Raw genomic sequence first — 11,927 nt, forward strand, 5'->3', positions numbered from 1 at the left:
ACATCCACATGACTCTTAAATAATTCCAGGGATGGGAGTCTATGGGAGGTCTGTTCTGATGCTTGACTGTCATCTTTATGAAGGAATTATATCTAATGTCCAATTTAACCTGCTCTGGTACAACCTGAGATATTTTCTTCACTTTGTCAGTAAGAAAAAAGACTAGCACCTGCATCCTGCAATCTCCATTCAGGGAAATGTAGAGAGTGATGGGGCCTCCCTTGTCCTCTTCTTCTCTAGACTAATCAGCCTGGGTTCCCTTTCACATCCCAGCTTTCCAGTCCTGTCACCAGCTCCGCTGCTCACGTTCAAGCAACTCAGTAACCTTTTTGTAGGGAGGAGACCAAAACTGAACACAGTACTCGAGGTGAGGTCTCTCCAGTGCTGTACGCAAACACCTCTCTAGTTCTGCTGACATTATTTCTGATAGAAGCCAGGATGCCATCAGCTTTCTTGGCCACCTGAGCACAATGTAGGCTCACATTCAGCCAGTTCCCAACCAGCACCCTCAAGTCTTTTTTTGTCTGAGAACTTTCCAGTTGCTTCCCCAGGTTCATATCACTGTATGGGTTTGTTGTGACCTAAATGTGGGACCCATCACTTACCCTCTTTACCATCTCCTCTCTTCTCTGAGTGCTTTCCCTAAAAAGCCTTTGTAGAGAGCAAAAAGGGTCATTTTCTGTGATCGTAGAGAAATAGTGCATAGAAAACATCTGCTTCCTTCCTCTGCTGTAGCTCACATCATCACTGGGTCTGCTGCTGTCAGGAGCCCTTCTCCCATTTTTGCCTATACTCCAAAGCAGCCCAAGAGTGATAACTGTGGTCCACGGTCTTTGAAGCTTTTGAAGGAACCAGTGTTGAAAATCTTGTATACATGAAAATTAAATCTACATTGTATCTGCTGATTTTATTGCAAATTGTATTCTTTTAATTAACTAAATTGCATAAATAATTTTCCAAGATCTGAGTACACATAAAAACCTGCACATACATAGTGTCCTAACAATAACAGTTCTTTAGCATCTAGCTTCTTAAAATGCATAAGTAAATCTTCCTTCTTGCAGTAAATCTATCCTGATTAAATTAATTAAAGCTGGACATGCCTCCTAATTCTTCTTACTGATCAGATCTGTCTTCTTAAAAAAAAAAGAGATTTTTGTAAGAGCTATTACACTATAATTGGTATTTTGCGTGTTTTTAGACTTTTTTTCTCTATTTGTTTTATTTTGTTTGGACTCTGTGAGTTTTGCCATTTTGGCCTCAGTGTGCTCACTGCTGTGACTCATGTATTCCACAGCTACTGCCAGATCTCTGGGCCCGACACTGCAATTATTACATTAGGACCTGTCAGTGCAGTCCTGACTTAATAAATAGGGCAGAGATTAGAATCAGTGATTGATCTGTTCCATGGTTTTGGACACTCGCATTTGAGATGAACAGCGGGCATGTGGATATTTAGGGTTCAAAATGTCAGCATTGCAGATTAGACTAGTATTAATTAGATATTTTACATATACCAGCTGCTACGTACAGTGAGCATTTTGGTATTTGGCAATCTTGTGAATTTGACAATTGCTGGGGCCATGCATCAAGGGGCTTTTCATGTGAAACTCAGTGTCCTTCAGGAGTGCAACAAAGGCAGTGCAGTCCTGGGTGGGCACTCTGTCCCATAGGACAAGACTAGGCCTGATCCAAAGGAAGAAAGTCCCTGAAGTGTGTGTGGATGTTCAGCACCAGCCTACCCACTCCGCATCCAGAGGTAACAAACAGTAACACGCTACAACACCTCAGTGAGCTGAAGCAACAACCCCCTGAATTAATGCTGTGGGTAGCGGTTCTTCAGCCCATAGCTTCCTCCATGCTCAGAATCTCTTCCTGATAATGCAGAACTGAGAAAGAGGGTGAGTGTCGGGTGGACAGGGATGTGCAACAAGGAGCACCTAAGTGCTTCAGTCCCGTGCAACTGAGCACATAAGTGCTTCAATCCTGAGGCAGCACAATGTAAGAAGATGGACCAGCCCCAGTCCAGCAGCTACCCCAGAAGACAGACCTATAGTACTGATTGCTCCTCTTGGCTATGGGAATGATACAGAGATATGGCATGCTGTGTATGACTGTTCCATGGCTGCTGCTGGTGGCTGCTCCACCATAGGAACAAGCATACTGCATTGCCATGACTGCTCTGCTTTTAAAATGCATCTCTAGGATTTCTGATCCAGAGAAAAGCTTGAAAACACAAAGATTATTTTAAAGGCCAACAAATAAAAAAAAAGGTGATTTAAGAAAATTTTCTTTCAAAATGAAATTTCATTATTCTGAGTCAGAGGAAGGGTATGAGAACTTACTAGGTAATTCCAAATTATTATGATGCCTTCTTTGCATTAACCATGCTGTGAACACAGATGGCTTTATGATCAACATGGATGTTTAAATTTTCTTCAGAACCTGCTTGGGTTAGAACTGTAGCCTGCCTATGTAGCCCATAGCCTGACAGATACAGCAACAAGCTAAGGAATTGTCCTCCTTGCATTCAGCTTCACTTTCAGTTCTTGAAAACAAACATCTGTTTAATTTGTTCCCATGAGCAGGGGCAACATTCTGATAGCTTAGAAGTTAAGAAATTTTATACTGGAGTAAGCTGTATTCTCTAGTCTGCTCTGAATCAACTTCAAATTACATGCTGACAACACAGAAGTGCTCATTCAAAACCCAAGAACGGGGATCTTGTCTATTCAAAATATAATTTTCTCCTCATATTCTATTCTCGTGTTCTAAATTCAAAATTCCTTTCCAGGGAGATCTGAATGCTGCATAAGCACAGAGCCATCCTGCAGTGTGATATTTTACACCATATCAAGCCCCTTGCATCAAGCATTTGGTGGATAAAAGCTGTACAGATTGAAATGTGGAAGGCAGTCTTCATCCTACTGTGTTTTCTTTTCTTGCATTCATTCACAATGAAACTGAGCTGCCAGGCTGCAGATCTGTTTTTTTCTGAGCTATCTGTTGGTAAAACAGAATGACTCTACATCTACCTGAAACTCTGAGGTGTGCCCATATAAACTGGCATAGTCAGGAGGGAAATCTGTGCTAACATCATTATGTTCAACATAAACTGAAGATTAGGGAATCTAACTCAAACATAGCGTTTTTCTTCATTTAGACCCAAAAAGTGAACTAATGGTTCTGAAGTGCTTTCAGACTTAGGGATTCATACGTTTTCTTAAGAATGGCTTATTTTAATCAACCCGTGCAAATCAACCTGTTTGCACATGAGGGCGCACAAATAGCTTTGAGACCGCGGGTAATCCTTGCTTTGTGGCTCTGGGTTGCTAAGTAGCCTCTGTGTTCAGAAACACAAGGAATCCTCCCTGTCCTTGTCAGGCAGAAATCTTCTCAAGCATTCAAAATATTTTTCTCAACTTGAAAGAATTATCAGAGATTTCCCACTGAGTCTCAAAGGCAGTCATATATTTTATTTGTTTTATTACAAGGCATGTAAGTAAAAACTTGCATATCTGAAAAAAAGATATTAGATAGAAAACAGTAATAAAATTAACATTATTCTTTAAGAAACTTGGTAATAAATACATTTCCCCTCAACATTAAAATGCTTGTTATTTTGCACAACAATAAATACAGCATAGCTCTGGCATAGAGAAAGGCCAAGACTGGATACAAGAAGTCCGTGTGGTTTCTTAAAAAAAGCTCAGGTGATTTATAAAGGTTTGGCATCCTGCACTTGATGTACTTTGATAAAGCTTGTGCTTTAATTTTATTTTGACTATGAGTTTTAAACAGGCCCCCTAACATAGAAATATGAGAGGAAAATTTGTTTGACTATAGGATTTTTCCTTTAAATATTTTCAAAGTAAGAGATGTGTAAACTCATTGAAACAATCCTTGAAATAATAAAAAGAAGTGTTTGGATGGCTATTCTACAACAATGCATATTTTCAGCTGTGGGTGCTCAAGCCTGGCCAGCCAATTGGCGAGGGATCAATGCCTAGTCAGTTCCTCAATTCTTTACACAGTTTTCAAAAAAGAAAAAAAAAAAAAAATTAAAAGAGTAATTACAGTGAGAAAGAGCAAAGAGCGTAGTATTCAATTCCCAAGTCATGACAGTTTGAGGCTCATAAGCTATTATCCAAAGGAGAGTGGAGAAGAAATAGGTATATTCCGGAACGCTTTCCCAGCACAATTTTGGATCATTCTGGTTTATACTTTTCTTATAAAACTACCAAAGAAAATGAAAGAGAGATATTTCCATGCACTGTGCTGTTCTTATGTCAGCACGTATCATCACAATCACAACTGTGAATCTAAGTCATTTTCATAGCCCAATCTAATATAGATTATTTCCCACAACATAGTTCGATAATGTCCACAAAATGCCACAAGCTCTGGCAGAGTCCAACGTTCTTAAAGTACCGATAGGTCATGACAAGACTTGGACTTGAGTTTGAAGGCCATGTTCTTGTTGTTCTTGGCAACTATTTTGCCCCAAAACCTCCTGGCTTTCTTTGGGATGCTCTCCCTCCGTTTCTGGTAAGCCAGCCGCTTCTCGTTCTTTTCCTTGCTGTCCCTCCTGAGCCGCACTTGCCTCACGATGCCTTCAAAGAGCTCTTTCACGTTGTGCTGCACGGCTGCCGAGGTCTCGATAAACTTGCAGTCAAACACAACAGCGCACGCTCGGCCCTCTGCAAAATCACAACGGGGATCTGTCATGAGATGTCATGAACCAGAGAGGGAAGCAATACGGCTGTGGGCTGTCACAAGGGGGGAGCCAGTGGCATCAGGGGAATTCCTCAAGCCTTATATAGCCACGGATAAGTCTTTAATCATCTAATGCTGCCTGATAGGCCATGATTCATCTGCTCTGTGTCACAATCCCCTGGCAGCGAGGGGGGCCAATCTCCTGAAGAAGGCTGGTTCTCACCATTGGCTGTGAAGGGAGGGAGCTGGCTGACATGCACTGACAGGGGGTGGAGAGGTCAGCCATGACTCAAAATCACCTGATCATCATACGAGCAGGCTTCCACAAGTCACGTTAAAGGGTGACAGCAGTGCCCCTCATGAGTCCAGCACAGCTCTCGTTACCAGAGAAGGCAGGGCCCAAGCACCCTCCATAGACCACATGTACAATCCAAAGTCTTCAAACAATACCACACTTGGTGTGAACAGACACAGGTACCAAATCCTTAAAGGCAGAACTATGTCCATAACTTCAGAGGTATATCTGAAATCACAGTTCTTGTCTCAAACTGTTTAAGTATAAACTAGCCCTGGCAGATGTCTTTAACATGTAAGCCAATTCATGCTTTCTTCTAACTTGCTGGGAACTCATCGCCAGAATGGCTGAATCTTTCAGGGGACTTTTCAAGTTGGCCAGAGAGACATGAGAAGGAACATGATCATCTCTGGCATCCTGATGAGCTACCTCTGTTCAAATCCTTCACTTAGAGCAACCTTGACAGCAAACAGAGGAACTGCGGCTATCCCAGTGAAACAAAAGTCTAGATCAATTGGGAAATAGGCAGGATGGCTGCATAGAGAAGAAAACGCTGAGCCAAGAAGCCCAGGTTTCCTGTGTACTCTGGCCAAGAAGAGATTATCTAATGAGGTGACATGTGTTATGTCACCTAAACCTCGGGGAAGTCTGCATAAGAAGAGATTCTACTGTCTGAAGAGCTTGAGGGTCAGCAGTAGCTTTCCCAGATATCTTTCTATTCCTATTTATGGGCTTAGGACTCCTCAGGCTTTGGGAGCACAGCACAAGCTCTTTAATCATTTGCATGTAGCAGAGGGATGGCTGCTTTAGCATCTCAGAGCAAGGCACCAAGCAGATCTCTCCTGAAAGGCTGTGCAGCACCTGCCCAGGTCAGTGAAATGAAGGATGAGAGAGAATTTTAATTAATCAGGAAGTAAAACTTCAGATAAGAGTAGGACCTGGTTAAACAAGGAGATAATCTTTGGCAGCAGAAATTGGAAACCTAAGCTGTTCCCAACTTTCAGCTCAATCTGCAGAGATTTTACATGAGAAGCTGGAAAGGAAGAAATTCAAGCTGTTTTTATGATGGAATTTATATTTGGGAAAGAGATTATCTAATATGTAACTAGTGGAGACTTAAAAACTTGGCAGACTTTTCCCGGTCCTCTGTCCTCTCTTTCAGCCCTCTGTTTTATTGCCCTTTTGATGCCGGGTCCTGATCACAGTGTACTCCAACCATTGTAATGTTCAACAGCTATTGTATGGCTCTTACGCTTACAAAGTTTTTATCCTCATCATTTCCCTTACCTGCTACTGAAACTTCACGGCACCTGACAAGGTCACTTTTGTTGCCAACCAAAATAATGGGAATATCTTCTCTCTGCCGAGCCCTGCGGAGCTGTATTCTGAGTTCAGAAGCTTTCTCAAAGCTTGCTCGGTCTGTGATGGAGTAGACAATCAAGTAGGCATCTCCCACCTTCATGCAGTGGTCTCGAATCCATTCTCCTTCACGCTGTGCAAAGCAAACAGTCAGACATCATTATGCCCAGGACAGATTTTTCTTAGAAAATATAACACTGGAGAATCTAAACACATTCCTGCTGTAACTGCACTGGATATGGTTTGAATCACAGTTGTACTAAAAGCAATTCCAAAGTGGTGACCACATGAATACTTCAGCATAAAGGAGGGTGAAATTTGCCCCTGATAATTCATTATACTGGATTTAGATCGGAATGAACACTGTTTAGAAAATGGCTTGAATGTTTTGCTTTATCGTTAAAAAAATAAAGGTTTGCTCTTCTCAGCCTCACACTACAGAGTCATTACGCATGCTTGGTTAGATGGGGAAGATATTGATCCTGTGTTTTTCTTGATGTTGAAGTATAGAAAAATATATTTTCTTTCCCAAAAGATAACTACTTTTTATAGTAGCCTCATTCATATGCACTTTTCTTTTGGCATTTGACTAGTATGTATAAATAAATGTCATACCTTGTTATCCCACATGTCGAGCAGTACAATGGTTGCACTCTCCCCATCCACCATTAGGGTTCTTTCATATGTGTCTTCTGTAAGAAAAAAATAGAAACACTGGTAACATATTATTTAGTGACATCACGTACATTATATAAAAAGAAACCAAATAGCTTACTAAGTATAATTTTTTCACAGTTCAAGTTACTGAGCCAAATTTTGTGCTGGCTCATGTTCAGTTCTTTCCACATTTCCATCAGCACTAAACCTGCCTTCTGTTCATTACTGGTTGTCTTACTTTCCATTATATATGAAGGAGACAGAAAGATCAGAAAAGGAGATGTTCATTATTTTGGTTGATATTTTCTTTATCTTATGTGAGAGAGAAAATAGAACCAGTGGAAGAAATAACCAAAGGCTGAACATTTGCCCCAAGGGAGCAGCAGAGTCCAGTGAGGCTGAGTAATGGAAAATATTTGCTTTCACTTTAGCAGGGACAGTTTACGGGTGAACAGACACTGCTGCTGAGAGCAATACAGCTTACAGCCCACCAAGCAAAGAGAGCAGAGTTTTGTGAGGCAGGAGCTGTTGAGTATTAGAGACTGAAATGACTGCTGCATCCCATTTCTTTCCCATTTCACAGTTTCCCACATTACCTTTGATGTCAAAAAGCAAAGCAACCAACAAACCACAGCAGTATTTATTTTGTACTGAAACCAAAACGACCCATATCTAGATTATAAATGCCGCGTTACTAAGTTCTGCCTAGATCTGGATGGGCTGCTCCCACTCAATCACAATGAATCCTTGCTGTGAAGTTCTCAATCTAGTTTCCGCTTCAAGTACTAATCCTTCTTCCCCCCAGATCCAAGGACAGTTGGATGAGCAGTATGAGGCTTGAATCCCTCTCTAGTCTTGTGTTGCCAACCCGTGAAAGATGCTGGGTTTAGGGTTTCTCAGTGTACTGCATCTTTCTGTGCACTGTGTAAGGAGGCTGTACATTCTTGTAGATAGGGCCATGCCTTAACTCCTGCCTCATACAGTTTCTTCTGGGTATTAGCGGAGTGAACTTTCCCCCAGATTGTAATCACAGGCTTCCCTCAAAGCCAGGAATCTACAACCATGTAAAAGAGTCAGCCAAAAAATATTCTATATTTAAAATAAAATCAAACTTTGTAAACAAGAGCACAGGTTTGACACCACTTAAAATGGAAGGATTCAAAGTACAAAACTAATAAAGAGGAGCATCTGTATTCACAGGTTAGATGAATCCTATAGGTGGTTGCAAAACGAATCCCTCAGAGCAGCTGTATTCCCTTTGTGAATTTGCTGTCCTGGAACCATCATCTCTTATTTCCAGTTTGTAAGCTCAAGTTTGGAGAATAGTTTCTTTGACTGATCAAGCGTTGGCATGGGAACAAAATCCATTTGCATCAGAGGACAACATTTAGAGGACTACTTCCTTATTCTCTGTGACACAGGAAGAGGCTACAAGTACATAACCACACTACTCGAAAATGTTCTGCCCCTGATCAGTGAATCATAGAATCATATGGAAAGGACTTTTAAGGGCCATCTGGTCCAGCTCATTTGCCATTAACAGGGACACCTACATCTAGATCAGGTTGGTCACATCCCCATTCAGCCTGACCTTGGGTGTCTCCAGCAACAGGGCATCCATCACCTCTCTAGGCAACCTGTGCCAGTGCCTCAGATGGTCATACTCAGAAATTATTTGCACTCTGTACAACCCAATGGGACTTCAATAGGATATAAAACAGACTGCAAGTGAGCAGCTAGTTCACCTCATGCTTATTTTGAAGTTGACATTAAAAAAGGAGAAATACAACAGCAGGTTTTTTGATACTTCCATAAACCTGGCCTTGAAAACTTGTCATGACTATACTCCAAGCAATATTCTGGGAGTGCAAATGAAGGAAAAATCCGTACTGCTTCCCATGGAGAAGGAAACCATCTGACAAGGATGTGCAAAGAAATCCTGGCATAAGAATAAGAAAAGCTGTCTCGTCCATGATCCACTGAAGGCTGGAAAAAAAACTCAATAACTCTCCATGCTAGCATGGGCACCAACACAATGGGAACAGATAGAGGAGAGAAATGCCCTATGTGTTGAATAGCAATCACAGCCAGCAGCTTGCATGTGTTCCCAAGATGACAGCACCTGTGTCCTTAGGACCACAGCCGTTTTCCATCACTTCATGACCCACAGCACCTTGTTCACACAGTATGCCTCATGGCTGGGTGCCATAGCCTCATCTTCTGCATTGACTAGTCTTTGGGACTAAGGAAGGTTTCAAAATCCTCACTAACTCAGAGGAACATGAAATGAGGGGTAGACATATTTTGCTCAGACTCCCTACAGCCTATGCTGACACAATATATTCATATGTAAGGCTGAGATGACATGTAACGGCAAATGTTTTGGAGAATTGGATAGGGCTTTTTTATTTTTCATTACATATTATTTCTGAATGTTACATTCTTGTGGACCATAAGGAAAGGTCCTAGTTTTTCTCTGCCCTGAAGAAAGCTGGTGATGGCCCTGTGGTGACACAAGAGTTGGACCAGAATGAATACTGAATGTCAGCTTCCAACAGATTCTTTGAAATAAAAGAGCATGAGAATCTGTATTGTTTCCTTTCAGAGGCTTTGGGTTGTTTCTAGAGAGTATCATCCTCTTTGTAGCTTGTTTTGCTCATTCTTGTTTTCTTAAGAGAGATGCATGTGTTGGAATTGGTTTTGACAATCAGATCCAGATGTTTGCTATGTCAGTTTCAAATTAAATGACCTTTCTGATTTTCCATGCCAATTTCTGCTGCCATGGCTGATGGCAAGCAAACACAAACCTGAGAGCATAGTGACCTACCTCCCAGCACCTCACAGTCGCTGTCGATGCTGTCGTGTACCCCTGCAAAGATGTTGGCCAGCGACGACTTGCCCACACCTTGCTCCCCAATCAGCACCACTCTGTAGCAGTTGCTGCAGGACTCAGAGGAGATGACAGAGTCAGATGACTCCGAGGACCAGCTCCTTCTGTAGTATTCATCGGGGCTGATGGTGTATCGCTTCTGCGCGTTGTACTCGTTGGAGTCCTTCTGGACCAGCAGGTTCTTCCCATCAGCGGGGATGCTCCATCGCTGCTGCTGCTGCTGCAGGCTGCTGTGGTGGGTGCGACGCATGGTAACGTTGTTGAGGGTCATTTTTTTACCCCTGCTGAGAAATATGGAAGCCACACACTTTATCCACAAAATACTTACAAATGCACCAACACTTTATTAACTCAAAGCAGCAGGTCCTGCTCCTCTACAGGGATCCAATATGCAACAACAACAACAAAAAAGGAGACTTCACACTCTTTTGCAGTTGCTAGTACGCAAAGAAATATTTCTAGCTAGTGAGTCAGAGGCTTTTTCCTAGGGATGATACCACCCCCATACACTAATCCTATCTGTCTTTAGCCTGTACACTTCCTGCAGTGCTAAATGCATGGGCAGGGAAGCACTCAGCAAAGCTCATACAAGGCTGCATCCCCATCAAGAGATGGGCAGCACCAGCAGGCACTGCTCCCTGCCCTCCTGCCTCCTGGGGCAAGCAGAGGGACCCATGGAACTCACAACCTTACACAGCTTTCATAGGAGAGAAAAGCCGCGCAAGCAAGCACATGTCTTTGGGTCTCATTTATGTCAGGACAAGCTTCAAACAGTGGCTTTCTGGCTGCTAAATGGGACATAACCAAGTCCAATGACTTTCAGAGGAGGTATAGGTTCAAGCCATTACAGAAAGTGGCAAGGGCAGAAAAAGTTCATTTACAGATTTACAGATGCTAAATCAGCAACAACTTCATTTATTGCACAATTGGCTAACAGGTTAGCTCTTCCAACTTTAGCATGGCCCCTGATTACATTTAAATTAGCAAACTCAATTTTGCCTGGGTTGGAGGCAGAGCACAGTGATGTCATTCTCACGGACCACCAGCTACCATTTTTAGGAATGTTACTTTGATGCGTCCCAGTTCTCAGAGTGATGGTTATTTGGACATTTTACTTTTTGGAATATATCTGAATTTTGTCAGCTCTCTTCTCCATGTCAGTAGGCAGGAGAGCTGCCCATGAAATGAACTTTCAAACTTGAATAATAAGCGGTGAATGAAAATAAGCACAGCAACACATAAAAACAACATGTTCAGACCACTGCTCCTTTTCACACAAAGCTATCTGAAAACTTCTTAGAATGAACATAGATCAGACTGGAGAATAAGCAGACCAAAGCCACTTTCTATCTGAACTTATTACAGCACTCGCAGTATTTTCTCTGTGACACACAGTGCTTAGTGGCAAAACTAGATTACTTGCACAGTCCCAGATGCAATAACTTTGCCAACAAGAAATACAGCTGACAAGAAACTAGGCAGCAAGCAAAGCCTGCTTCACAAAGTCAAATATTAACCGCAGTTTTATTTACGATGCATTACTTTCTTTCAGTTTCCCCACTGAAAAGACCAGATGAGAAAAGGCAATTCCAAATCAGTTAGACATCAGAGCCCAAATAAATGATGACTGTCAATAAACAATCACTGAACAGTCCCAGTCATGAACGTATCATGATTTCTTCCCTAGCAAGCTATCATCCTTCATTAAACAAACCCTAATGAGACAAACATTTTTAAGTCACCACTACACATCGCAGTCCAAGCCCAGGTTTGACAGCACGCACTGCACTTATGTGGGTCTACAAAGCCACAACAAACCCCACGGACACACAACCCAAGGCACTGTGGCCAGAGCTGCCTTACTTGTGTGCGTCCGTCCGCGCCGTCAGCTCCGGGTTCCTGCTGCCCTCTGCTCCGTGGGCTGTGCTACACTGAGCTGCTCTGCCGGAGTAAATCCCCTCCTGCTTACAGGCTGCCTCTTTAATTCCTTCTCAGCGAACCTGGTTTATA

At 42.3% G+C, this 11,927-nt stretch overlaps 1 protein-coding gene across 2 annotated transcripts; it reads right to left on the reverse strand.

The window, feature by feature from the left end:
- Positions 1 to 3,456: 3,456 nt before the first annotated feature.
- Positions 3,457 to 11,927, reverse strand: GEM (GTP binding protein overexpressed in skeletal muscle). 2 transcript variants are annotated; one of them, XM_031590999.2, is made up of 5 exons: positions 11,781 to 11,927; positions 9,855 to 10,198; positions 6,986 to 7,062; positions 6,299 to 6,503; positions 3,457 to 4,700 (listed from the first exon to the last, which is right to left on the reverse strand). In XM_031590999.2, exons 2-5 carry the CDS (start codon positions 10,186 to 10,188, stop codon positions 4,423 to 4,425), a joined length of 894 nt encoding a protein of 297 aa, XP_031446859.1. In that variant the 5' UTR covers positions 10,189 to 10,198; positions 11,781 to 11,927; the 3' UTR covers positions 3,457 to 4,422. The 2 variants fall into 2 exon arrangements, with proteins under 2 accessions (XP_031446859.1, XP_031446860.1); XM_031591000.2 differs by having other exon boundaries at positions 9,855 to 10,201; positions 11,781 to 11,921.

The sequence above is a fragment of the Phasianus colchicus genome, chromosome 3, assembly GCF_987193195.1.
Source record: "Phasianus colchicus chromosome 3, bPhaCol1.hap1.1, whole genome shotgun sequence".
In the NCBI taxonomy this organism is placed as follows: Eukaryota; Metazoa; Chordata; class Aves; order Galliformes; family Phasianidae; genus Phasianus; species Phasianus colchicus.